This window comes from Cutaneotrichosporon oleaginosum (assembly GCF_008065305.1).
Source record: "Cutaneotrichosporon oleaginosum strain ATCC 20508 chromosome Unknown ATCC20508_contig04, whole genome shotgun sequence".
NCBI classification, from domain to species: Eukaryota; Fungi; Basidiomycota; class Tremellomycetes; order Trichosporonales; family Trichosporonaceae; genus Cutaneotrichosporon; species Cutaneotrichosporon oleaginosum.
The window spans coordinates 1,110,375-1,136,582 of NW_027072173.1; the positions used below are offsets into that span (position 1 = coordinate 1,110,375).

The window sequence follows — 26,208 nt, forward strand, 5'->3', positions numbered from 1 at the left end:
GCAGTGCCCGGGGGCGCGCAAGGGAGTCATGAGTGGTGCCAGAGGTGGAGGAAAGGGGGGAGATGGGAAGGTGCGAATCTTGTCACCCTCATCGCCGCCATCGTCGTCTTGATACAGAACAAATTGCATGCTTGCCTCACCTATATCGTTTACATCCAGATCTAGATGTATGCACCATATGAGACCCCACCAAGGAGTAGAAAGGACCCAAGGCGGGTCAATTTGAAGTGCAGTCTTTCTGGGCCCGTTCAGGAATCCGGTCTCGCACGGAACAGCGAGGCGGAGCAGATAGAGCCGTTGTGAATGAGAAGGGAAAGGAGGAGATGGAAGGGAGGGGAGGTGTGAGCAGTAAGTCGTCGTTCGTCGTTCGCCGGCGTGCACGATAATCAGCGTCGATATCGGGATGGAGATCGGAGAAGTGAAGAAACGAGTCTGCCAACTTTTGACTTTTTGGATGTCGACGCTGGTGCGAGAGGCGGGAGCAAATGCAAAAATGACGTGGGTAACACGCAACTGCTAGCACTGTTGGAGGAGCGGAGACGCGTCGCGTCGCGTCCCTGCATTCTCGCCCGAGGTGGAGGTGGGCTGAGACAAGAGCTCATGATGAGTGCAGGAGGCGGTGCATGAGGTCCTCTGTGGATGTCTGAGCATGTTCAGGGATGGAGACGAGTGCACAGTTGTACAGCGTAGCGTGGCAGGTATGGCGGGACGAAGCATGGCAGAGATACGATGGGCCTGGCCATCCCAGTTCCGGGGGTTGCCATGGCACCAGCAGATGGGGTCATGATGCCGAGAGCTGACTTGACCTGCGCCTGTCCACTTGCGCACGGGGTTGGAGGTAGCAGCGAGCTTGTCGTGATCAAATTGATGAGAGGCGTGCTGTACAGGTGGTGATGCAGACCTTGCAGTGTATTGTCCTACGCACTGATGTCGGAGTTGTGTATTTGAAAGACAACGTCGGATTAGGACCGACCAAAAGCACGCCGTCATGTGGAAAATGCCCCCGCTCCAGACCCGGCGAGACCCATTGCTCGATCCTCGACGCGTCTCATTCCCAACTCCATCATCTATCCGCCACCCACCTCAACTAATCCATTACCACCGACTATCTCGTCGACATGGCCCATAATAAGGCGTCGACGCTCGAGGAGCTATCCGAGAGGTGCGCGCATTGCTGCACATGCATGCTAACGAAAGGATTATTTATTCGGAGCGTTGTAAGTCGCGTCCACTGCTTCGCGCGCTCGCCGGCCGGATTCCTTCCCATCCAAGCATCCAGGCCGCACTGCGAAGTTTTGCTTGGAGGACAGAATACGTGGAAGGCTACGATGCGTGCCGGTCCGCGCGCCAATCCTCGAGCCCACGCCGCGAGCCTACACGCGATCCTGGCCATTGTCCCGACGCTGTTTGCGAGCGCGCAGAACAGCAGCGCAGAGATCCATGCTGACATAGACCTGTCGACGCCGCGATCCGCTCTCCGCGCCCGCACCTTCTCTTTCCCGAATCATCCCCTCCCTGTGTTCCCCCACAGACTCCGACGACAACTTCGAGTACCGCCATGTGATCCTCCCAAAGCCCATGCTCAAGCTTATCCCAAAAAGGTGGGTGGTGGGCCTGCGCCTGCCGCGTCGTTTACTGTCATGCTGACGCTTCGCTCCCTTGCTCGACATACCTCACCATACCTCGCATTCTTCACCCCCCTCCCCCCCTCCCCCTCTAACCCGCGGCCGCACCCAGCTACTTCTCGGGCGACGACTCCGGCCTTCTTCGCATCTTGGAAGAGCACGAGTGGCGGGGAATCGGTATCACACAGAGCCTTGGATGGGAGCACTTTGAGGTGCACGCGCCGGAGCCACACATCCGTGAGCACTGCTCTTCTCGCTGTAGCTGACCCCAGTGCTCTTCCGGCGACCACTCGTGCGCTGAGCGTCTCCGCGTTGACTGACCCCAGGCCCGCAAGTAATCTCCGGTCCCGCACTTGTACTAGTTCTCAATCTCACGCGCATCGCACGCTCGCCTGTCCGCTTAGCCAAATGCCATGGCCTACTCTGTCTTGTGGGGCGGCCGCACGGGCGGCCCTGCGCACGGGCGCCTGCGGTGCGCTGCATCCCGTGGCCGTGCGGGTATTGCCCGCTCTCTGAGCTGTTGAGACTTCTGACGGTTTTGAATTTGATCTAGTGGCGGTGCTGTTCTTACTGATAGACTGGTGGACATTGCCACACCTTCAGCCTGGCCTCGGGTTCTCCGAATCGACTTTGTCCAGCTTTGTCCAGTGTGGCTGTTGAGCTGCCACTATCAGCCAAGCAGCGAGGTACGGGCTCGGCGGGGGCGCTGCGCAGTTGGCTCGACTGCGAAGCACCAGACTTCCTTCGCTCCATGTTTTGTTGGTTGGCGATTGGTCTTAGTCACGCCGCGCCGTCATTCAGCCTGCATATCCTCACATGATTTCTTCTTCTCCTCTCCCTTCCATGTCTCATTCCTCGCGCTCATCTCTATCTCTCGAGCGCACAGCGAGAGAACCGATGAGCCCGATGTCGCACTTGTGCAGAGGACCTTCCCGAGCCATTTCCTACATATCATTTCTTCTCACCCAACATTACTACTCACCCCCCCTCCTGGTCGTACATCTCCCCACTGCCATCAACGAAGAGAATCGCACTTAGTTTTGACCACGAGAAAGTACAGCACTTGCGACTAGCAGCCACGGTCGCCCAGTGTTGAGTCCCGGTCGAGAAGAATTCTGGGATAAAAGCTCCCAAAAAGATCGAGCCTTCAAAGGCTAGGCGACAGCACGGGATTGAACCGCGGACCATTCGCAATAGACGAATCCCAAAGCGAACATGCTACCACTACACCACAGTCGCATGTGTTAGATTGGCATTTGCGGTCACATGACTGCCTGAGGTCTGTGCGAGCGCAACAAAATCCATGGATGGAGTGCACGCATGCAACTACATGACAGATGTGAGCGCGGAAGCTGGAGTCGCGGCAGACGAAAACAGCAGGTATAGTGTGGTGCCACCTAGGCATCAGATGCAACGGCGTCTGCAATTCAATGGCAGCCGTGAACTGCTTCGCAAGACCGAAGGAATACAGCATCGCTCTCCTCAACGTGCACTTGGTTGCCAGATACGCGGTCTCCTGAGGACACGGGTTACACCCATCGACTCCCCTCGCATCGCATCTCTCGCAGATTGAGCAAATTGCGGAATCGGCCTGCCCGACCACACCAGGTTCAGTAACAAGAGAGGTTAGCAACTCTGCCTTGCACGCGCTGCTCGTCTTCAACCCTCCGCCTCGGTGCTAGCTCAACCAATACATCCAATACACACGCGACCAGTCGGGGCGCGCATAAGTCGTATCGAGTCGGGGAGGGGATAGGAAAAGCGGAATGCGGGGACGCGACGCTTAGTCGAAGAGACCGAAGCCCATGTCGTCGTCGGACTCCTCCTTCTCCTCCTCCTTCTTCTCCTCGGCGGCGGGGGCGTCGCCACCAGCAGCGGCGGCCGAAGCGCCACCAGCGGCGGGGGCGGCACCGCCGGCGGGGACCGACGAGAGCTTGGCGGAGCCCTCAGCGATGAGCTGATGTTAGTGAGATTCTCTAAATTTTGGACGGCGCAGGCTGGGCACGATGCTGACGGCGCAGGCTGGACGGAGGGCACTTCAACCACAGCCCAGACCACGCAGCTCGATCAAATCCTCGCTCGCCGTGTTCGATATAGCTCACCTCGTTGACGTCCTTGCCCTCGAGCTCAGCGATGACCTTCTCGAGCTTGGCGTCGTCAGCCTCGATGCCGACGGAGGCGAGGACGGCCTTGACGTCCTTGGCCTTGGGCGAGGCGTTGCCACCCTGCTGGAGGAGGAGGTAAGCGGCGAGGTGCTTCATTTTCTGGCTGTCAGCTCCGCGGCCAACGCCAACGACGCACTTATGTGGCGACGTAAACCGATTTAAGCTGGGACAGCAGGAATACGCTTGGAGCCTGGGGATCAGCCCGTGTCCGCGCGCATGTCTGCGCTCGCCGCCATCGCCTGCGCGCTGCGACTCACCTGTTGGGATGTGTGGAAAGACGAGGTGCAGAATTCGGCGTTTCAAGGTGCAGGAACTTTGGCGGCGTTTCGTCGGCATTTTCGCATTTCACTACGTGGCATGTTATAGGCATGCAAGTCCCTTGATGCATTTAGGCGTGGGAGAGGTGGAGGTCAGGCGTGACTGACTTGTCATTGTCAACAACAACGCCGAACGCGCGTATGCCACCACATCATGCGCGACTAGCAATGGCCTCGGGGTGGGACACTCCACGTCTCCGACAGCGCCCTGCATTCCTTACTCCCAAACCGACCCAACCTGCTGCCACCTCCGCACCCCTTGGAGAGGTGGACAACAATCTCCCAACACGATCGCCATGGCCGAAGACCCCTTCTGTCCCATGGTACGACCGACCATCGCCTTCGAGCGCGACATCCTCATCAGGCCTCTCCGCACCATCTGCCCCATCCGGGCCCTCTGGGCAGACCACATCCTCGACAATCCAATACCTTCGCCTCGCCTTTCAGGAGACGCCACCACAGCTCAAGGAGCTCGAAGAGGGGTGGCGCATCGCGCGCCGTGCCGCATCACGCCCTGCCCCAATCGTTGTGGTGGAGCGGGAAGCAGAGGTGAAGGAGCGTATTGATCGAACGGGCGGACGAGAACTGCGCAGCGCGCTCAAGGGTGAGCGTGACCGTGTCCGTCATGAGGCCGAGAGGGTGCGGCACGCCCAGACCGACAGTCAGAAGCATTCCGAGCACCTTGGCGACGGCCGACTAGAGCCACCGGCGAAGGAACGAGAGATGCGGGCTTCAAAACCACCAAGGGAGCCTTCGGACGGTCTACCGCGCGCACGACGTGACCACCGTACACAGGAGCTCGGCGTAAAGCGGCGAGGTGACTTGTTCCGCCTTGCCCCCGATCCACCCCTCGACAAAGGGAAACAGCGAGCCCTGCCCGAGACACAAGAAGGAGGCAGTGGCCAGCAGCGGGCCAAGTCCGAAGAGCACTCTGTCGGGCAGTCGACTGGGCTGCTCACGCCCCCAACAAGCCCTGCGCCCCTCGCAGTACTCGCCCGGTTGAAACGGAAAGACACCTCGCGGCTACCTGTACGATTTGTCTCACCTACTTCACCGAGCTCCCATGAGCCACAGCCTGGTCCGTCCGGCGCGTTTAACTGTACATCTGGCTCCTCACAGCCGTCTCAGCCTACCCCATCATCGTCAGTTGCGCCCGAGGGTTCACTCACTCCGACTAAACCTGTTCCGACGCTCCGCGTTATGTCTGTCGCCATTCCGCGTGACACTCCCCCCATTGTTCAAGAACAATCGTCTCCGCTTTCACCTCCCGAGATTCCTCCGCATCGACTCCAACCCGCTCCCCAACCTGCGCCTACAACGGCTCCCGGAACATCACGACCGGCACCAGCAACATTGCGACCAGGACAGGGAACCGCCGTGAACGCCAAACGCGCTTCTTCTTCCAATCCAGATCCCACAACCCCCAAGCCAATTCGCGTACATCCACTTCCCCTCACGCGTCACCCGGAAGCGCTGAGCCGCAAGTCGTCGGACACCATCGTCGTACACCCACCCACGGCCGAGGTAGCGCTCACGCTAAACCTTCGCCGACAGACCGCACAAATCAACCGGGTCGGCGACGAGGTCACAATAGAGGGGCGCGCCCCGCAATGCCTGCGCCTCGCCGACTCTGCGAACTGGTCAGCTGCTCAGCGCGACCTCTGGCAGCTCCTAGCCCGCCTCGTGGCTGAATACAAGCGGCGCACACCCCGAGTCAAAGTCTTCACCGCTCTCGGCGAGCTCGTCGTCACCTGCTGCGAGCCTCCCGACATTGTGCTCTCGTATCTTGTCTCGGACGAGACAACGACGAAAGTGCGCCTGCGGTACAGTCTCTCGTCGTTCGAGGCAATCCTGGATACATCTACTCGTCGACCACGAGGGACGCGTGATGAGACGCACCGCGCGCGGCGGTCTATACCTCTACGCTGGAGCGGGCAGGGCGAGCGAGCGGCACTAGCTCTCGGTGTGGACTTTGCCGATTGGGATAGCGCGGAGAAAGACGCCGTCCGCCGCTTATGGGCGTTGCGCGAGGATTGGGCACGCTTCGTTCCGGGATACGAGCATTAATACGTTGTCACACTGTCTGTACTCATAACCATATGCAAGGGCATTGCCCTTCTCTTGTGATCTTGGAGCCGGAGGCTTGGTGCCTGGATTTTGCGACGGGACCAAATTGTCGCCGAGCAACCATCGAGATTTCGGCTGTTCTCGACATATTCGTTCATTCACTGCCTCATCACGATGTCCTTGGTACGCCCGGCGCGGCGCCTGCTCGCCCGCGCGCCTCTGGCGCGCGCGGCCTCGACCTCGACCTCGACGCCCACCCCCGCTGACCAGCCGAAGGCGGTCGGCAACCTGTCGCCGAAAGACATCGCCAACCTCACCCGCCCCCTAATGCCGCACTACACGGTTGCGCGCTCGCCCGACTTTCCCAACTATTACAAGGATGCGCCGCAGCACCGGATCTACAACTTCCCGAACAACACGTTCCCGCCGCTGCCTGAGTCGCAGCACCCGACGGCGCTCGGCGAGAACATGGCCGCGAAGAACCGCCGCGTCCTCTCCGCCATCACCGGGTACACGCGCGAAGAGCTCGAAGGGCTCTACCGCTACCCGGTGGACGTGCGGCGTGTGGTCAACATGACGAAGAAGGGAAAGATGTGAGTGTAGGAGGGCGGGCTGGGGCGCGACGGGTTGCCGCGCGAAGGGCGAGACGTTGTGCCGGGATGTGGACGGAGGACTCGTTGCGCATGCTGAGGCCTCGGGAAGTGGGAGGACATCGAGCTAGGATGGAGGCGTCGAGACGAGGGGAGGAGGGGATAGTGGCTGGCTTCTCTGCTGCCTGTGGAATTATCGCTGACTCCAGGCCGTCGTGGTTCTCCGTCATGGTCGTCGGCGACCCGAAGCGCGGACTCGTCGGCATCGGGCACGGAAAAAACGAGGCCATCCAGCTCGCGCACCAGCGTGCGTTCAACCAGGCCGTGCTGAACATGGACGCCGTGCCCCGCTTCGAGAACCGTACGCTGTACGGTCAGGGTGCGGATCTGCGCGTCAAGTGGCGCGCGACGACGGTGATTATGCGCGCGCGCCCGCCCGGCTTCGGCCTCCAGGTGCCGCACGTGCTGCACCGCATCTTCTCGGCGTGCGGCATCCGCGACGCGAGCGCCCAGATCCTCGGGTCGACGAACAAGACCCAGGTCGTCAAGGCCGCGCTCCAGATCATCCACGGTGGTGTACGTTTTCTCAGCGACAGTGAGGGCGTGAGCTGACGGCAGGCTTTGCCACCTGGATCGGGTACTGGCAAGAGCAAGGCGCGCAGGGAGAACAAGGGCGCCGGGATGCGCACTCTTCGTGAGCTCGAGCGCATGCGCGGACGGTACGGTATCGACATGAACCGCCACCTCTAGACTGGTACATATTAGCACGCAACTCATGCACTCAACTACACCATGCGGACGGAGGGACGGAGGAACAGGGGACAGCGATGCCATATAGAGAGTACAAATAAGGGGTCGAAACAACTACGGCAGGCTCCTCGGACGCTCTACTCACTCGGGCCCTTTGGATATGCGACCAAGGACAGCGAGGACGACGATGGCAATTAGCCACCGCCAGGATGGAATCCAGCGAACGTTGGGCGGCTGCCGTTGCTGCACGCCTTGTTGAAGCACAGGCTGGGCATCGGCTAGAATAGGTGGCACAGGAGGTTTGGGAGTGTTGATGGTAGGCGACGGGCTGCGGGTGTTGAGGTTCGTGGATGCTGGTGTCGACAGTCCAGATGAGACGGGCGTGTCGGGTGCGGCTGATACGCCTCCTCTCACTGCTGTTGTCTGATCAGTCAGCGTCACAACCACGGCGGTGTGACGTACCGATGTCGATGGCTGCTGTCCCATATCGGGAAGGTCGGTCATCTCCTGCGTCGCGTACTGATATGAGCAAAGTTCACCAGCACGACAACTCACCTTCGGGAAGATTTCGCGGAACTTCTTGTTGTTCAAGTTGAACGCGTGCGATTTGGTCGCGTAATCACGCTTCTGGGCATCGGTAGTCTTGACAGCACCAGCTGTGATCCTGTCGCGTGAGCCGCGCCGAGGACGAACACTCACTCGTCACTCAACATGAAGCTGAGCAAGCCGGTCAAGATCGTTGCTACAGACCTGTGTGTCAGCTGTGAATCGTACCTGGCCCAATATGCACAGCATTCCACTTACCATGCTGCATTCCACCTGCGCGGGAGGTCAGTAAATTACATTCACAGCGGTGGCGTCACGTACGTGCTAGGGTGACTGCTGTTAGCTGGGCTCGATGAGTTGCATTGCACGTACTAGGAGGTCATGCTCATGCAGATCTTGGCGCCACACTCGAAGCGGCCGGTCGGCGTGAACATCTTGACATCAGGCGGCTTGAAGGCTGGCCGTCAGCAGCTGTGCGGCTGGTGGCAACTCACGGTAGTCACTGGGGAACCAGATGAGACCGTGATATTCGCCTCCCGCGTATGGCGTGTCGGGAGGTCCGCGCTGCCGTCAGTCGTCGCCTAAACTCGCTGCTCACGATGATGAAATGCCCTGCGCGTCAGCGGTCTTGTGCAGCGGATGCAAGGAGGGCAAGGGAAGGTGTGGTTACTCACAGTCAAGGATGTTCTTCTCCTCGGGCACGGCCCAAATGAAGGGCGGCGGCGCCTTCTGCATAGCGAGATACTCCTGCATGTCAGTGGGCGGCACGACTCGACAAGGTGAGGCGGTGCGCACCTTCTGCAGCTGAGGTTAGCGCGATTATCGCCGCTGGAGACGTACCCGCTTCTGCGCAACCTTGGACGCCATGGTGGGACAACGAACGAGAGTACTCTGAACCTAAAGAGTGTGTTGTGCACGCGGCGCGGTACCGCGATAACGAGCGAGAATGATGTTATTGCAGGAAGCTCGGTTGACGAGCCCGCGCAGGTGGCGTTCGCCCCACCCCCACCCATCAGTGACGCCCGATACCCACGTTTTGATAAGGAATGACGTGGACTGGTCAGGCACCATCCCGGAGTGGCACTCTGCAAAGGCTGAGCCACACGAAGGCGTGACCATCGGCGTCTCAGCATGCATTTGCAGCGGTGATATGGTCAGCGGGGAGCACTGGTGGGACATACGTGGATGGTTGCAGAACGGGAGCGACGGTTGAAGATTCGTCGGGCTGGTGGTGCTCTGGGTCAAGGTGGACTTGTTGCCGCCGTCGATGGCCGGTGACGGCTAGCTTGTCTTTCACTTGTCTTTCACGGCTGGGGTACAATTCGGCCCTTTGAGACCGCCGCGGGCAGTTTTAAGATGAAGTGTCCACCGGTCGAGAGAAATTATGGATTAAACCTGACTTATATACTGAAAGTAGAGGCGCAGCCGCTGTGCCCCTGCTGCTGCGGGGCGACGAGGTTGCGGTGCCCAGCCGTTCAAGGGGTATTCCTACTCGAATGAAGTAAAACTAAAAACATCCTTCCCAGGCATTGGTGCTGGGGGTGGTACTGGGTGGCAACGGTGTAAGGAAGTGAAACATAATTTGCCACCCGTTGCTGCCACATTCCCCTCGGTTCCGAACGCGAGAGTCCAGTCGAGTGCTCTATAGTAAGCGCAGGCATTTCACATCCTAGTTCCTACAGCCAGGTTTACGAGAAAGCGTGTGAAGCATTTGAAGCAGATGTTCGATGCCGTACAAGTGATCACCGAGTTAGACTTGGACTCTTTTTTGTGGCAGAGGGCGGTTATGTGGTAATCGACAACGAGCACCGCGGAGATGCAGTGTTGCAGTTGTTCCCACGCCTCATCTCCCAAGGACTGCAATCGACGCTGTGAGAGCGTTCCTTAATGGAGGTACAATGCCATCTGCAGCTTCCTCCCACATCTTGGCGACCACTCCGCCTGCGATCTCGCCTCCTCCCAACTCCTGTGTGGCATTTCCTCGTCCGCGAGAACTGGCTCTCCGCCTAATGCTGTATCCGACCCGGCTGGGACATGGTCACTGCCACGACGCGCAAGAGGCGACGGCGGTGCGAGCCCGCCACGCCGCCCGCACTCAACCCGTCGGCGTACCTCGCGCGGCTACTGCGCGTCTACCTAGATATTCTGGATCAATCCGTGTCGGATCATCGAAGGCAGCCACATCCATACCCATAGTATCTGCGAAGGCCGAAGTGGCGGTGTGAGCACGAATCTGTGCAACAAGATCATTCCGGAACCACAGACTCTTGGACCGTGCGCCTCGAGTCACTTGTTGCACAATGGCGACCGCTCGGGCCGCGGTCGCCACCTTGCCACCTTGCCACCCTGCCACCCTGCCACACTGCGATCGAATGCCGGCGCGTCGCCACCAGGCACCTTGTCGATAACGAACAGATCGGGACCTGAGGGACGGGCGTAGTCAGCCAATTCACGAAGCGTACATGCATCTGGCGGCGGCGCTGACGTCGGCGCTGGCTTCGCCCGCATGGCCGGACACCGGCGCTCTGCAGTGCACCAATCACTTGGCGGCGGCGGGCCTGTTGACCTGTCGACCAGATTCGCAAGGTCAGCAGTCGGAGCAGCGATCAGGCGTGAGCGCGATCTGCTCTGCCGTCGCGACCCTGCCCGCTGCACCGCTGGAACCGTTGATCGACGGCATGGAGATTGCATGGGCGGGCGCCACGGAGTAGGTAATGACGCCTCGGTCGCAACCGTCTTTCCCCGGACGAACGGCAGACCGAGGAGTAGTGGGGCCATGCAGGGTAATGCCCAGAAGGAGCACAGGAGACAGGACGAATAGCGATGGATAGATCCAACCAGAACGATGGAGTGGACAAATTTCAGATTGACCCTAGTCGGTTTGTATTTGCGTTGTTAACCGGACAAGGCCGGGCTGGGCGGGCGGGCGAGGCGGAACACGCAGTGCGAGATCTACATATCCACAGCTGCCGCTATCCGACAGGCACGTAGATTTTGAATGCGATGTTTTGCGGCGCGACAGGACTGGAGCCGAAGCCGGACTGGAGCAGGTGACCATGCAAGAGGGTTGCACGGGTAGCATGAGTGTGCATAAGGGTGGGGAGGAGGAGTTGCGACTAGCCATGCCATTGTGCTCTTGGGTTGCGAAAGCTTGGCGCAGCAATGAAATCATGTGGTGACGCTGCGATAGTGCGCCATGACAACATTTTGCACGCAAGGTTTGAATGCGCATTGCTGTATGCCGGCCCATGCCGGTCATGAGCGGCGGCGGCGGCGGCGGCGGCGGCGGCGGCGACATTTGGATGGGTGCATGGCTGGCGCACGAGCGCACGCGTGCTTTGAACGGTGATCCGGTGACCAGCGGCCTGCGGCGGGCCGGCGGCGGACGTTGGTCAGATGTTACTCAGGGTTGAATAAGGGTAAAACACTGCAGGAGGACAGGTCATATCATTTTAGGCGTCGAGGGCAGGGCGCGCACGGAGTGGTCTGCCAATCTCTAAAGGAAAAGCTAATCCAAGCCGCTTGGACGCCCAGTTGCCGGTAATAGCAAATTTTGATCGTAGCTTAATGCTCACTACCCCTCTTTTCGTTTGCAGGAGAGAGAAAGAGAAAGAGAAAGAGAGAGAGGCTGTTTAGTTGCAAGCTGTCAGCTGGCAAGTCGTCGCAAGTTTGCAGGATATGACAGGCAATGTTGTGCAGCATTTAGGAAGAGGCTAAGGCAGGGTGCCCTCGTCTAAGCACACCGCAGCTCCGGCTCTTGTCCCCATTCGTACGCGCGCACACCGCCATACGCGCCAGATAGAAGGGAGGCGCATGATGATCTGATTCTTTCACCTGGCCGCATTCGCGCATTTGCCACAGCATTCGCTCTATGCGACTCAGACAGCCCGGCACCGGGATTGCTCCACGGGTCCCATGATGTGTAGCCTGCTCGCTCACCAGCAGCAACATCATGACCATTTTGCTCAGGGGGGAGAGTCAGGGCTAGTATGAGATGACAAGTGAGCGGCTACGGCACCGAATGAGAGGCATGGCGAAAGGGAATGAAGGGCGGGGGCCTGGAGGGGCCTGAGGGGGCCTGGAGGGCTTTGGGGGCCGAGGAGGAGAGAGGCAAGAACTTTCACTCCCACTCTCTGATCTCTATTCTTCTTCTCACATCCACCAAATACAGTACAACCACCAGTCCTTCATACTCTTTGTCAACGCCATCACAGTCTCCTCTTCATCCACCACAACAACGCCGCACACTGTCACCGACCCCACCATTCCACTCATCTCCTCACGCCTGAGTCTCTTGCCACCCCACAGGACCTCGTCGTCCACCCACTCGACCATTCCCTCCTTGACCGCAAAGTAAATGTCTGCGATCTTTCAAGAGACCAACAAGACTCGCTCGCACGACTTCCTCGCAAACCCCAACAACCGCACTCGCCCTCACGCCACTAGGCTCTCCACTCGCAAACCGTACCTTCACGTCTTCCACAGCCAGCCCCACTACTTGATAGCACCAAGGCTCTAAGCGGCACCGTGCATGTCCATCACGATGAACACCAACGTGGGGAGGAAGGGCAAACGTGGTGAGTAGTACTGCACATTCCCTTCCCACTCCCTATCCACAACCATCTACCGTTCTCATGCCTCCTCCCCACGCACACCATGTACATGCTCGCCCCGTCGCGTGCAAAGCGCGCCGCCGGCCGCCGCTGCAATCTCTCCCTCACATGACACACTTGCTCTGCACAGCGCCAGATCCAGCTATTCAAAATGTTTTGTCACTCACACGACCAGGCCCAACCTCTCCAGCCGCTTCTGTTCACTCTCCCCCCATCGCCACCTCTCCCCTTCCTAAAATCAAACTCAACATTCGCCCCTCCTCACAACAATACAACCGTCCCCCATCAGCCTCGTCGCTGTCGCGGCCCGGATCTTCCAGTCGGCGCCGCGGAGTATTCTCGGATGATGGAAGCAGTTCTTCGGACCTGACTCCTGCCGAGGACGACGACGACGATGATGAGGACGATGACAACGACGATGAGGACGACAACAATGAATTCCCCTCGCAGATCTTGTCCCGTAACAAGGGCAAGAAGCGCGAGTCTCTACCAAGCACTTCTTCCCCCCATCTCCCCAAGGGGAGACAACCAAAAGCTGCACCTTCCTCGGCCCGCTCGACTCCCCGGCCTTCGGCGCACGGCCCAAATGGCCGCGACCGCAAGCGCCACCTCAAGCTTGGCGAGGTTGCGCGCAGGCGTGCGCGCGACGACAAGTTTGGCTTCGGCGGTGACCGCTTTGGAGGTGCTGTGAGTTCTTCTTGTCATTGTCACGCTCGCTTGTCCCAACTCCAAGACACATCGCTGACCTTCTAGACCCCGACGCAGTCGCGCATTTCGAACCCTGCACTCATCGACTCTGACTCTACGTCTTCCTATGGCGACGACGAGTCCGAGCGCGAGATGACGCAGTCTCTGGCCGAGGCAGACGAGACTGAGGACGAGTACATGGGCGGTCTTCATGAAGCCTTCGCAGGGCACGAGATTGAGGATCTCGCATACGGTGCCGGCCACCCTGACTCGAGTATGGAAGACGATGCCGAGATGGAGTGGTGGAATGACAACGAGACAGAGAATGGCGAGGCAAACGAGGATGAGGACGACGAGGTAAGTCGTCCGACGACGCCACTCGTGTGCCCCCGCTCACCACTTCATCAGGAGTTCATCGCCAACCTCACTGGCTCCGACATTGACCAGCTCCAGTCGCAGTCGTCGGTCCACGCATCGTCTGATGACCCCATGAGTGACTCGACCTCCTCTGACACGGACGATGCCTGTGACGAGTTCGGTTTCTCCACTCGCTCCAATCACACTGCTGGCGAAGAGCCCCTAGTTCTCATGGAGAACTGGGATGGGCAGTTCGTTCTTGTTCAGCCACGTCAGTCCCGCCGCCGCGAGCGTGGGACTGGCTCACGTACTGCCGGTTCCATCGGCGAGAGCACTACCGCCTCTGCCGGCGAGCAGCATCTCATTATCGACGACGACGCCAACGATGACACGGACAGCACTGCCGACTGGTCTGGCGTGGAGGACAACGATGGAGGTGACACGACAGACTCGATGGCAGAGGAGGACATGCCTGTCCTTGATAGCCCGGCGCTCGACCAGATCATTGGGCAACAAATGACCAACCCCCCCCACTACAATCTGGCGATGCTGCCCCACCCCAACCCGTTCTTCGAAGCTTTCGGGTCGTTTGAGGCAGCCCTTGAGGCGGTCGCGGCCAACCCGTCAATCGTCATCACTGATGTTGCCGCCACTTCGCCCTCAGGCAGCACACCTTCCACTGCGTCGGCCACCACGCCTGGGATCACTCCCGGGTTTACTCCTGGAGTGGCTGGTCCTATCATGCCTCAGCTTCTGCCAATGACTCCAGTGACAAGCCCTCCCTCGGGTGTCCTCGCGGCTGGTCCTGTCATGGGCACGTTCACTGTGAGCAACGAGCCCTGTGAGAGTGCGGTCATCGACGGCTCCAAGACGACGACCAAATCGCCTTTCACTCGTCGGAGGCGGCACAAAGGTTCCGACTCTGGCTCAGTGTCGGCCAAGCGCCGCCCTCGAACGGGAGACCCATTCTCGCCCGTCGTCAAGAAGACGCGTTATTCCTCTATTCCTGGCCACCCGCGATTCATCGCCGCTCGCCGTGCCGCGCAAGCGCTCATGGACCCTCTTGAGCGCGAGACCACCCCGTCGGAGGAGGAGCACGCATTCTCGCTTGACGATATGCTCAACATCCCGGGCAACGACCTCGACACGGCTGAGGATGACCCTCAGAGTCCCGAACTTCGTCACCTGTTCCGCTTTGACAAAATCCCTGTGTCGACTTACATGCGTCGTAACTTTTCGTCGGGCAGTCGGAATCGCACCGCCCCAAGCACGCCGTCCCAGAGCTCGTTCTCGCTCACATCGACCACGGGGCGCGCGCCGAACGTTAGCGGGGTGGGGCTTTCCGGAACGCTTGCGGGCCCCCTGCCTTACCCGGCCAGCCGCATGCTTATCTCACCTGTCCTTCAGCCCACAGAGGGCCAGTCCCTCCCGATGAGCCGCAAGGAGCGACGCCGCGCTCGCAAAGGCGTTTCGGTGGACATGCACCCTCTCCAAATTTAAGGAGGAGCCAACAACGAAGTAGCAAGAGAAGAAGCCAATCAGCAGTATCAATATGAATTCCAGCATCACATTACCATCACCGCCATCTCCAACCTCCTGGTCCCCAGCACTCCCCCGTACGGGCATCTCCAGATCACCACAATGGTGCCACTTTAAGAATCCTCAAAAGGGCCTCAGCCCGCGTCTCCTAGCCTCTCAACTGTGTGTTCAAAAATTCGAATCTAACATGTCGTAAATAGACTGTGACACCGTCCGTCAGTCTCATCAGTAGCCTGTAGCAGGACATGCATGCGGTCGTGTACTGTCTCTATGATGTGGTGGTCGCGCGGAGGCGCGCGGCCGCGGGCGCCTCCCGAGCAGTCGTCATAGCTTCGGAGACGACTTGAGTGCCGTTGTCTAACCTCTCATCATCCTTCTTTGCCTGGGCAGCCTTCCTCGCCGCTTTGCGCTTCTTGATGAGATTGGCAATCTCACGAAGGAGGCCCACAACTATGGACACGCCGATCGGAGCGAAGAGGGGCGTGTAAACGGCGAACTTGTGTTGGTCAGGCTGGTGTCAGCTAACGTTGGGGCACACTAGCTCACGAAGTAAAGCAAGCCCATCATGGATGGGTCGAAGAATGCTTCGTTTGCGAGACCCACGGCGTCGCGGGAGAGCACGAAGGCAGTTAGCGGGGACATGTCCTGTGCGGTTTCGGGGAGCTGTCGTCAGCATCATGAACTCCCTAAAATGGCTTACTTCCTCGAGCCGCCGCACGGCGCCAAGGACCTTGTCGCGCACGCCTGGGCCAAGTTGCATTTCCTTGATTTTATCAACGAGACGAACAATGCCGCCAAGCGTCTTGCGCGCCTCGGCAGCGTTCTCCGCCATCCTAACACGGAAGATGGTGTCGAGCTGCCACAGGCTGAGGGGATCACGGAGGCCGCGCTGGGCGCGTGTCTTTCCCTCGGAGGCCGGCTCGGGGCAGTGGTGCAGCTTCTCGGGCAAGGCGGGCAGCGAGAGGAGGCCGTAAAGGTGCTCGGTGAACTGCTTGAAGGGCGCATCGAGCGCGTCCAGGGAGAGCCTGTATGCGCCTCCCTCCGCGGGCGGGTTGAGGAGCACAACCGATCCAAACTGAGGGATTAGGAACGACGTGGCGTTTGCAGCAAGGCGCAGTGGGGCGTGCTGCGCACTCGGGACGAAGAGGAGGAACTTGAGAACGGGGTTGTTGGTGCTGAGCGAGTCGGGAGTCCAGCGCTCGCTCACGAACATCTTCATCCCATCCTCGTCGACGACCCAGCCGTCGTCTTGCTGAGCGGGCTCAAATGCCAAGGGGGCGTGGTAGAGCACCTGGCTCTCGATGGAGAAGTTGAAAACAGGGGACAGCGGCTCGAGGTGTGGGAAAATATGGTCTGCGTCAGCGACCGCCGGGGGCCTGGCTTACCACGCAGCGCGCCGTCGATATCCCAGTCGTTGACGAAGGCGCCCTCTGCCGCGTCCTCATTCACCACCACAAAGGAGAGCGTGATATTCGGGGAGTATGCAAGTGCGCGGTTGGCGACGGGCGGGAGGTGGGCCGGGAGGAGGTTGTGCAGCGCATTCACGAGGGCGATCTTGTAGTGCCCTGTGGTTAGCTTGACGAGTAAGTCTTGGCACAGCACAAACATACGCTTCAGGTTGAGGTCAGACACCATCGAGGGGTGGATTGGGATCACGACAGTGCCAGGGGGCACGTCGGCGGTACCATACGAGGTCTGGACGTACGGCTCCAGCGGCCAGTCCGGCTTAGCCGTCTCCGACACGCCGATGTGTACCCTATGCCGCACGCTCTTAGGTCCGTTGACCACCACATCCCAACGCCGTGTACCCCGCACGTTAGGGCGATCACGCGCTAGCATCCCGTCCACACCCTTGACAACCTCGGCGGCAAGGGCGTCGAGCTTGGTCGCCGTCGGGAAGTCCGCGCGGCCTGGGGGCGCCTTGGGGAAGGCAGCGTCCTCGCCGGTGAACGAGACGAGCGTCGTGATGACTGGGTCCTGGTGTAAGTTCGACCTGTAGGAGCCGGAGGACAACGGCATAAACGCACACTCTGGCTCTCGAGCGCACCGATGCGCTCAACCGGCAATGGCAGGCGCACGATTGATGTCGTGGTCCACCACCATGGCGACGCCAGAGCCAGGAAGAGGGGGAAGCAAAGCATGATGGCCCATCGGCGCGAGCGTGGCGGGTTGACAGCCGCAAGAAGAGGTGCAGCGTCCAGTGGTGGGTCGGTTTCGGCCATGCTTGGTGATGAGCGGTGTTGGTGTGATGACGGTAACAGTCTGAATGTTGGTGTCTGCTGGCTGTTAGCCGGTGGAGGCCAACGGTCTAGGCGGAATGGCTGAGCGGGTGACTCAAGTAGGCGACGAAAGCACAGATGTCACTGTAATGGTTATAGGGAAGCAGTTTGTAAACTCTAGGGAAATCCTCGGTTCAGCGCGCTCTCGCTACAGCCAGTCTCCTCTAGCTTGGGTGTTCGAGCCCCACCAAATCCTCATGGATTTGCGTTGGTTCAGTCTCGGTGAACATGCCAGTCGCCTCAGGGTGCAGATAGGCCGGCAACGGATCAGTCTGGCTGGTGTGGCATCCAAGCTCCAAGAGAATAGGACAGCTGTAAGCGCGCAGGCCGGGCCCGGCAGGCTGCAACTTTTTGACTTCTGACTATGCAATGATTCGAGAAGATCGCGAGCAATCATCTCTTTGCATGCATGTGTGGCCAGGATTGTCAGATGCGCACGAAAGTCAGAGGAGATTGTGAGTGAGGGCATATGTCAATAGGAAGCCATCTTCGATCCTAATCAACTAATCACCGAATCCGCAGTTGCCACCTAAGTCACGTGACTCATCGCTCAAATGTTCGAGCGTCACACTCCGCAAGGCATGGTATTGACACCCAACTCGGATCCACGACACAATGGGTCGCACGAACAAAAAGGCGGCGCGAAAGCCTGCCAAGAAGGAGAAGGCTACGTCGGCGACGGCGACCGACGTCCCCTCTCTTTTGGGTGCGCGCCTCCCTCTCCTTGGCTGACGGCAGACAAGGCCAACGTGCTCTTGGCTCAGTCCAACTTCGAACTGGCGATCAAGTTCCTTGAGCGCGCTCTCGAGCTCGAGCCCGCGAACCCAGAGGCGCGCGAGCTCGCTGGTGTCGCGGAACTGGAGGGCGGCGACGTGGACCGCGGCCGTGAACATCTCCTCCGCCTCTTCCCGCCGCACGCACCCGCCAACCCCGATACCCCCAGCCCTTACCTTTACCTTGCCCAGACAGCCGAGGGGCCGGAGGAGGCATTGGGATACTACTCTACTGCAACGGCGATGATTGAGAACCTCCTCAAAGGCAAAGGACGGGCGGGCGAGATCGACGAGACCGAGCTCCGCAAGATGGCCATCACGGCGATTGTCGCTATGATCGAAATTTGGATGAGCGACTTGTGGTAAGTTTGCGTTGCCGAAGATGAAGAACTGTGGCTCTGGAGTCCGCTACTGACCCAAGTTTTGAGGACGCCGCTTCGAGCAACTGCGACGGGTTGATCGCGCGCGCACTCTCAATCTCGCCCAACGACCCAGAGGCGCTTATGACCCTCGCATCGATCCGGATGAGCCAGAGCAAGTTCGTTGAGGCCAAGGAAGTGGTCCTCAGGCTTTATCGGGACATGGAGGGGCGGGATCCTTGTGAGTGCGGTGTGGGCGAGCCCACGCTGACCTTAGTCGACCCAATGCTCCCACCCCTGCCGGTGCGGTTGCAGTTCACCCGCCTCCTGCTGGAGCACGGGCTGCACATGGAGGCGTTGGACGTCATCACAACGGGTCGCGAGGAGGATTCGCTCGAGGTTGAGAGCGCGTACCTGGAAGGTTGGACGTGGCATCTGCGCGCCGACGCGCTCGAGGAGGCCCCGCCGCAGAACTGGGCGGACATGGACGACGACGAGGAGCCGATGAACGCGGATGAGTGCTACGCCGAGTCACTCCGCGCGCTCCTCGAGGCTGCAAAGCTCTTCACCGAGCAGGAATACCCCGACGAGGGCATCGGCTCGCATCTCCAAGAGCTCATCCAGGGGCTGCAAAAGCGTGGGGTCAAGCCAGCCGTGCACGCTGTAGAGGATGAGGAGGAGGAGGACGGCGATGTGGACATGGCCTAGATCCATACGCGGTGACCGGATATATTGAGTAATGCTTCATATGCAGCTAGTGTACAACAATGGTTCCGAAAGCTGGCCGGTGGTGATGGAGCGTGCGGAGACGCTACACTTCGGAGGATGCCTCTTTGGCTGCCTTGGCCTTCTTCATCTCTGCAATGGCCGCGCGCGCGTGCGCACGCTCCACCTCGTTCGCCCACCAATACCGCATGTCATCGCTCAGCCCTATACGCTGCGTGGACGGCTCTGAGAGCATCTCAAGCGTGCGCCTGAATCTGCGAATCTTGGATTAGATTATGGGAGTCTCCGCAGTGCCTGACTGATGCCTGCACTCTCATACCCAGCAAACTTACCTGGTGCTCAATCGCCGTAAAGTCTCGCGGCGTGAGGGGCGGGTGGCGAAAGGTGTATCGAAGATGAATAAGAAACGCCTCGCGCTGATCCTTCGGTCAGCTCGCATAACTTTGGCAGCTCACAGGCGCCTTGGACATGGCATTCCGTACACCTCTGTCGTTAGCTAACTCCTTCTATAGAAACGCACCTCCTGTACAGCTCAATCACCTCTTTCTGCAGTCCGGTACGAGCCATGATGGATGTGATGACAAAGTCAGTGGGGCGGATGTCAGCCAGTTCAAGAGCGCCAGCTTGAGAAGTCGGTCATTTCAAGAAACCAACCTCCACTCCCACGTGAATTTGATTGAGCCTCCCACATACTCGCAGTGACGCGCGTCCTCGACACTTGGTCGTCGCCATTAACAACAGCTACTTGCATCGTTCATCGTTCGTTAACGCCTTCAGACAGCATGGACGCCCTCGTCGCCAACATCGCTCATCCACCTTCCGCGCGCCGCGCCCCCAACGCCGAGGAAGAGCACTCGCCGGCGACATGGGGAAGCATGGGCGGCTTCGGCAACCTCGATGCGAGCGGTGCCGTGAGCGGAATGACGGTGCCCGCCGTCCCCGACGTGAGTAGCTTGTACTGACCAGAGCTCGTCGCTGAGCAGCTCATGACCTGGGTTCACGCTAATATTAGCCCCTGGCCTTCCTTTCGCTGCACACCGACTCGATGTCGACCAACCCTCAGGCCAAGATTAAGCTGGCGCACGGCACGACCACCCTGGCGTTCCGCTTCAAGGGCGGTATCATCGTGGCCGTCGACTCGCGAGCCACCGCCGGTAGCTACATCGGTGAGTTATTTGATCGCGATTACCAGGGAGCTGACGGAAGCTTCGGGGACCGTTAAGAAGGTCATCGAGATCAACCCTTACCTCCTCGGCACTATGGCCGGCGGTGCCGCCGACTGCCAGTACTGGTACGTGTCTGATGTCCTCTGCACTCGAAAAGAAGCACCGACTGACCTGTCAGGGAGACATATCTTGGCATGCAGTGCCGCTTGCACGAGTTGCGGAACAAGGAGCGCATTTCGGTTGCCGCAGCTTCCAAGATTCTATCCAACATTGTGTACCAGTACAAGGGGATGGGATTGAGCATGGTGGGTATGCGCTGGATGACCTATGTGGGCAGTAGCTGATGACAGGGGACCATGATCTGCGGTTGGGACAAGACTGTGAGCATATTGGCCTGGTTGCAGAGTATTTGCTAATTCCAGGGGCCCGCTCTCTTCTACGTTGACTCGGACGGGCAGCGCCTCAAGGGTGACCTGTTCTCGGTTGGCTCGGGTTCGACGTACGCGTACGGTGTACTCGACCAGGGCTACTCGTGGGATCTGTCGGACGAGGACGCGCAGGAGCTCGGCCGCCGCTCGATCTGCGCCGCGGGCCACCGCGATGCCTACTCCGGTAACACGATCAACCTGTACCATGTGCGCGAGAACGGCTGGGAGTTCATTGGTGAGCGAAGGGTCAAGCAAAAGGCTGACTCCAGACAACTACGACCTCAGCGAACTGTGGTACAAGTACTCAAACGAGAAGATGGAGAGGGTCGCCGCGGCGCGGGCGGCGCAGGGCGAGCCGATTGCCGTCGAGTAGACCATGTATGCATAGAACTATTGAGCAGCGCGGGCATGTGCGTACTGCGATCAACGAAGCTGCGTAGGTGTGACTGTGATCATAGTGTGATGGGGACATGGAAGTGTCTGACGCGAAGCCAATTCGGAAGCAAATTGACGACTTGCCACCAAGTTGAATCAAGTACCTCTCGACAACAACCCTCTTCATACCACCACCAGATTCACCACCATGTCCACAGCGTCCTCGCCTCCTTTCAGCGAAAGTGCGTATCGGCTCCTTTTATTGCCAGCTAATGGCAGATGCGCTCAACCGATTCCGTATCACGCATGCAGACCAGACCCGGGCCCTCGCACGCCGTCTGAACCGCCTTCCACACCTTCCTCAGACGGAGCTCGAAGCCAAGGACGATGCAGCAGCCGAGGCGGAGATCGCGCGCCTTGAGGCACAGAGGTGGCAGTTCGGTGTTGAGCGCACTTTTGCGAGCGTCCAGGCGCTGGACAGGCAACGCGACGAGTACGCGCGCAAGACAGCTGACACTGGTATGTATCTGACGTCCAGCCCTATCACCTTCCACCATCATTGCTCGCCGTTCTCAAATGGGTATCCTCTGCCTCCGCTTCTGTGGCCATCCACGCGTTGCAACCGGTTGTGGCCGAACCCCGAACCCCTACAGCCTCTGAGCGCTGATCCGACCTCTCCTCGCACTTATCCTCACATCACCGCAGCTGACAACAGTCGCCCGTACCGAGGAAATTCAGCGTATTATCCTTGAAGAGAAGCAACAGCTGGCCCGCGAACAGACGGAGCGTGACTATCGCATGCGCTGTGACGATGTAGCCAAGAAGATTCTGGCGCGTGGCAAGAGTCGGGCAGATCTTGAAGCGTGGGTCACCTTCCCCCCTCCGTCAGCTGGCTGGCTTCGGCCCCCTGAACCATCTGCTCTGCTTAGTGTACTTTCAGCTGACACGCCAGCGAGATTGCTGCCCTTGAAGCGTCCATCGTCGAGCATCGCGCTCGCTTCGACAACATCCTTGACATCGCGCAGAAGCGCGTCGAGACGTTCACACGCATTGGCGGGCTTGTGGATGAGTGCCGCGCCCTCAAGATGCCCGTGTACGACGATGAGGTTCCTGAGCCCGTTATCGAGCTCGCGGCGGAACCTAAGCTCAGTGCCACTGCCCTCCCTTTCCAGCCCCGTAGTGGAAGCGCACCAGCATCCCGTGCTGCCACTCCGGCCCCGCGTGCGCCCGTTCCAACAACGCCTGGAGCGCGCTCCCCAGCTCCTACACTTGGTCACGGGCTGCCTGCACGACCCGCGTCGCGTGCGGCATCCCGGTATCCCGCCCGCGCTGCGCTGCCTCAGCGCCCCAGTGGCCTGCGTACCGTGACGGGGCTGGAGGATGGTGAAGTTGGCGAGGAGGACGGTGAGGTCAAGGAGAGCGCAAAACGGCGTGCGGCGGATGAAGGAGGAAGGAACACACGCCCTCGAAGGTAAAGCGGAGCTCTGTGTACATAGGCCTGTTTACTTCATGTAGCTTTGCTTTGCTGCGTGTTCATGGATCAGAACATGCCCCCACGCTTGAGTTGCATATCTCATCGCCCTCGTCACACGGTATGTGAAGAACGGTTAGATGTTGTCAGTGTGTATTGGCTGTGTGGACGAGACATGGAAGTTCACCAATATCATGTGCGGCCTCTGAGCGCGGAGGCGAGAGGGGTCTCATAGCTGAGCTACCCAGCCACTGACGCACGCTTGCCTTTTGCACAGCAAGCTGCAAAGCCATTTCATCGCGAATGTGGGTAGTGTCATGTGGTACAGCGTCAGAAGCTAGGCAACAGTCGTGAACGGGGAGGTGGTTCGTCATTGCGCACGTCACGTATCTTGCGCCGCGCACACCCACCTGATCTCACATTGGGGCAAACACTCAATTCATGTGTATCAGGTGCAGAAGATTTCCCCTTCACGTTGAGCACACCTTCACTATGTATCTACAGATGTGCTAACGTGCGTAGATTGCGATTTGCGGCCACAGGAGAATGATTGCTCGGGGTTGCTCATATTGCAGACGAAGTAGTGATACATACGATAGATTGTATGTTACGAGGGTGACATTCCGGATCTCTTCTCCTCAATACCGCCTCGGCCCGCCACGGTTGGAGCCATATGAACCGCCATACCCGCCTCTTGGTGCGCCGCCGGCATTGCGGCTGAAGTTGGAGGGGGGAGCGCCGTAGGGCGGCTGCTGGTATGACCTGTTGCCGGCGCCGTATGCGCCGCCACCCGCGGCGTACCCTCCAGCACCGCCGTACCCTCCTCCTCCGTAGGCCCCACCAGCACCGCCATAGCCTCCAGTAGTAGCGCCAGCGCCTCCGTAGCCGCCTCCGTAGCCGCCGTAACCACCGCCCGCACCACCGCCGTATGCCGCCTGCGGCTGCGAGCCGTACGGGGCACGGCCACCGCGCTGGCCGCCCGCGCCGCCGTACCCACCAGCATTGCCACCCGCGCCGCCATAGCCACCTCCAGAGCCGCCATAGCCGCTGCCACCGCCGTAGCCTCCGTAGCTCGGCGCCCCGCCGCCATAGGGCGTCTGGCCGTAGCCGGCACCGCCTTGCGGTCCGCGTCCGCCTCGAGCCTGGCCGGGACCACCTCCGTGGCTGTGACCGCGGTTGCCGCCACCGCCACGGTGGCCCGGCCCGTGCCGCTTATCGTGTCCGCCACGGCGCGTCCAGTCGCGGTCAGACTCGGTGAGCTTCGGCAGACCGGGGCGATAGCTCGGAAGGATGACCGACCGATGGCGGTGCAGCTGACGCGGGAAGTAGTATCGCACTGAGAGTGCGCGGTTGTTCACGAGGTCGGGGCAGTCCTCGATGGATGGGAGAGGCGAGTCCATGCTTGCGCCCGGCACACAGTTCGGGTCGGTGAGGAATGAGCCGGTGATGCCTAGCGACTGCTGCGGGTTGATGGGCATAAGCTTCTTGGTCTCGTCGCCCTTGACGCCGTAGGCCTTGGCAAAGGCATCGAAGAGACCGTTCTCCTCGGCGATGAACATGACGTTGTCGCCCCACGAATTGCGGCGCTTCTCATCGTCCGTAAGCTCTTCCTCCTTGCTCTTAAGGGCAGTGAGGAGCCGCGTCTGGTCGATGAAGGGCAAGAGGGCAACGCCCTGCCACTGCATCTTCTTGCCGTTCATGTCGATCTCAAAGTCCTCAGGGTAGAAGTCGAGGATGGGCGAGTCTTCGTCGATCATGAGCTTCTGCAACGGAGCCGGAAGGTGAACGCGAGATGCAGCGGGGAAGACACCAAGGAGCTGGGCAAAGGGCTTGAAGGGCTGCGCGGCCTTGAACTTGATGTCGAGCTCGCCCACGTTATGGAAGTCCTGGGCGAATGGCGCGTAGTGATATGGGTAGAACCAGTCCCAGGCGGGGACACCCTGGTAGTAGTACTCGAGAACCCAGCACAGGCCCTCCATGTACGAGCGTGTGATCCTGCTGTCAGTTCCGCGCGCGTGTGTATTCGACCAGGACTCACTCGCTGATGAACTTTGTGTCCGAAAGCTCGACGCCAAACTTCTGACGATAGTAGCGCTCACGGTATCCAGGCTCCCAGAGGCGCACAGTGTCCTCGTAGTCAACCGTTCCGTCAGGGTTGACCTTGAGTTTCTTCTTGGACACATGCTCGTCGCCTGGGTTTGGTGGGGCCTCGTCATCGTCATCGGCCTCCTCCTCCTCATCATCCTCTTCGCCGTCCAACTTGATCGCTTTGCGTTGCCGACCGGTGCGGCCGCTCTTTTTCCTCTTACTGCCGGCAGGGACGTCCTCGTCGTCTTCCTCCTCCTCGTCCTCATCTTCGTCGGCGTCCTCCTCATTGTCCAGATCGGGACCCTCGTCGCCATTCTCGGCCGTCTCCTCCATAGGCTCGTCCTGAGGCTCCTCTTGGGAGGCTTCCCCAGGCGCGTCGTCTCCCTCAAGCTCCGCTCTCAGCTTGTCGGCAGCGGACATGTTGGCCATGCGGATGGCCTTGCGATTCTTCACAATGTCCGCGTTGCTTCCGCTCATCGCGGCCAGGCCAGCCTTCAACGACTCAGCCTGCTGCTGGTACGTGAGCTTCTTGCCCGGCTTGAACGCAGGCTTCGCCGGCTCGGCGACCTCTGTGTCAAAGCCAGGGCGGGTTGGCAAGGAAGGGTGCAGGCGGCCACCCCGAGCGGTGTCGGCGGGCGCAACAGCAACATAGTCCTGGCCATTCAGCTGCATGGTCCCGCGGTCATTCTGCATGGACCCGCGGTCGCTCTGCACGCCGTTCTCACGGTCCTGCCTGTCGTGCTCCTGCTTTCGGCGGTGCTTCTCGCGGCTCTTTTGTCTGTCCTCGTCTGTAAGAGTTAGCCAAGCCACCATCTCCTGCTCACCCTCTTTGCGCTTCTGGAAGATCGAATCCTCGCGAGAGGCGAGCCCCTCGAGAATGATCTGGGCGCGATCAAGGTTGACCTTGCCGTGGTTGGTGAGGTACCCTCCCATACGCGGCAGCTCGTTGCGCCAGATCTCAAGCAGTTTGTCGATGGCACCTTCACGGATCTCCAGAGACGGCAAGTGCGGCAAAAAGTCGTTACCGACGAAGAAAATCATGAAGATCCAGTCATCGATAGCGAGCTCCTGGTCGAACTTGAAGGGCACGTTGGGCACGTTAAGCTCAACCGCGAGATACTCGCGGAGCACATTGACGTCGAGCCAAATGAACGGCTTCGGGTCGACGGGGACAGCCTTCTCAACTTCGTTGGGGTCCTTGACCTTCTTGGGCTGCTTGCAGTTGACCTTGATGTGGCCGATCTTGCCGCAGTTGCTACAGGTCTGCGGGCCGCGGTTGTTGCCCTG

The 26,208-nt window shown here is 59.7% G+C and overlaps 10 protein-coding genes across 10 annotated transcripts; 7 read left to right on the forward strand and 3 right to left on the reverse strand.

Moving 5' to 3' along the window:
- Nucleotides 1–1,118: 1,118 nt before the first annotated feature.
- On the forward strand, nt 1,119–1,926 carry COLE_04895 (uncharacterized protein; the record flags this gene model as incomplete). The annotated part of the gene is made up of 5 exons (XM_018425527.2): nt 1,119–1,162; nt 1,198–1,217; nt 1,532–1,601; nt 1,738–1,862; nt 1,898–1,926. The coding sequence occupies 5 exons, from the start codon at nt 1,119–1,121 to the stop codon at nt 1,924–1,926; spliced, it is 288 nt and encodes a 95-aa protein (XP_018276809.2).
- A 1,482-nt stretch (nt 1,927–3,408) lies between these two features.
- Nucleotides 3,409–3,886, reverse strand: COLE_04896 (ribosomal protein P2; the record flags this gene model as incomplete). Its single annotated transcript, XM_018423968.2, has 2 exons — nt 3,409–3,582; nt 3,728–3,886. 2 exons carry the CDS (start codon nt 3,884–3,886, stop codon nt 3,409–3,411), a joined length of 333 nt encoding a protein of 110 aa, XP_018276808.1.
- A 389-nt stretch (nt 3,887–4,275) lies between these two features.
- Nucleotides 4,276–6,174, forward strand: COLE_04897 (uncharacterized protein; the record flags this gene model as incomplete). Its single annotated transcript, XM_018423967.2, has 1 exon — nt 4,276–6,174. The coding sequence occupies one exon, from the start codon at nt 4,276–4,278 to the stop codon at nt 6,172–6,174; it is 1,899 nt and encodes a 632-aa protein (XP_018276807.1).
- A 174-nt stretch (nt 6,175–6,348) lies between these two features.
- On the forward strand, nt 6,349–7,514 carry COLE_04898 (mitochondrial 37S ribosomal protein uS5m; the record flags this gene model as incomplete). The annotated part of the gene is made up of 3 exons (XM_018419634.2): nt 6,349–6,767; nt 6,974–7,340; nt 7,383–7,514. 3 exons carry the CDS (start codon nt 6,349–6,351, stop codon nt 7,512–7,514), a joined length of 918 nt encoding a protein of 305 aa, XP_018276806.1.
- A 5,089-nt stretch (nt 7,515–12,603) lies between these two features.
- Nucleotides 12,604–15,217, forward strand: COLE_04899 (uncharacterized protein; the record flags this gene model as incomplete). Its single annotated transcript, XM_018423966.2, has 4 exons — nt 12,604–12,637; nt 12,849–13,360; nt 13,427–13,717; nt 13,769–15,217. The coding sequence occupies 4 exons, from the start codon at nt 12,604–12,606 to the stop codon at nt 15,215–15,217; spliced, it is 2,286 nt and encodes a 761-aa protein (XP_018276804.1).
- Nucleotides 15,218–15,524: 307 nt separating this feature from the next.
- COLE_04900 (uncharacterized protein) lies at nt 15,525–17,478 on the reverse strand (the record flags this gene model as incomplete). Its single annotated transcript, XM_018419633.2, has 6 exons — nt 15,525–15,767; nt 15,803–15,919; nt 15,957–16,609; nt 16,642–16,821; nt 16,867–17,233; nt 17,284–17,478. The coding sequence occupies 6 exons, from the start codon at nt 17,476–17,478 to the stop codon at nt 15,525–15,527; spliced, it is 1,755 nt and encodes a 584-aa protein (XP_018276803.1).
- Nucleotides 17,479–18,150: 672 nt separating this feature from the next.
- COLE_04901 (uncharacterized protein) lies at nt 18,151–19,375 on the forward strand (the record flags this gene model as incomplete). Its single annotated transcript, XM_018423965.2, has 4 exons — nt 18,151–18,241; nt 18,274–18,670; nt 18,730–18,908; nt 18,945–19,375. 4 exons carry the CDS (start codon nt 18,151–18,153, stop codon nt 19,373–19,375), a joined length of 1,098 nt encoding a protein of 365 aa, XP_018276802.1.
- A 103-nt stretch (nt 19,376–19,478) lies between these two features.
- COLE_04902 (uncharacterized protein) lies at nt 19,479–19,960 on the reverse strand (the record flags this gene model as incomplete). Its single annotated transcript, XM_018426888.2, has 4 exons — nt 19,479–19,655; nt 19,726–19,815; nt 19,849–19,879; nt 19,914–19,960. 4 exons carry the CDS (start codon nt 19,958–19,960, stop codon nt 19,479–19,481), a joined length of 345 nt encoding a protein of 114 aa, XP_018276801.1.
- A 215-nt stretch (nt 19,961–20,175) lies between these two features.
- COLE_04903 (uncharacterized protein) lies at nt 20,176–21,360 on the forward strand (the record flags this gene model as incomplete). Its single annotated transcript, XM_018423964.2, has 7 exons — nt 20,176–20,337; nt 20,406–20,559; nt 20,600–20,684; nt 20,738–20,864; nt 20,910–20,939; nt 20,982–21,222; nt 21,257–21,360. 7 exons carry the CDS (start codon nt 20,176–20,178, stop codon nt 21,358–21,360), a joined length of 903 nt encoding a protein of 300 aa, XP_018276800.1.
- Nucleotides 21,361–21,570: 210 nt separating this feature from the next.
- On the forward strand, nt 21,571–22,837 carry COLE_04904 (uncharacterized protein; the record flags this gene model as incomplete). The annotated part of the gene is made up of 4 exons (XM_018425526.1): nt 21,571–21,604; nt 21,642–21,881; nt 22,078–22,225; nt 22,315–22,837. The coding sequence occupies 4 exons, from the start codon at nt 21,571–21,573 to the stop codon at nt 22,835–22,837; spliced, it is 945 nt and encodes a 314-aa protein (XP_018276799.1).
- Between the last annotated feature and the right edge of the window lie 3,371 nt (nt 22,838–26,208).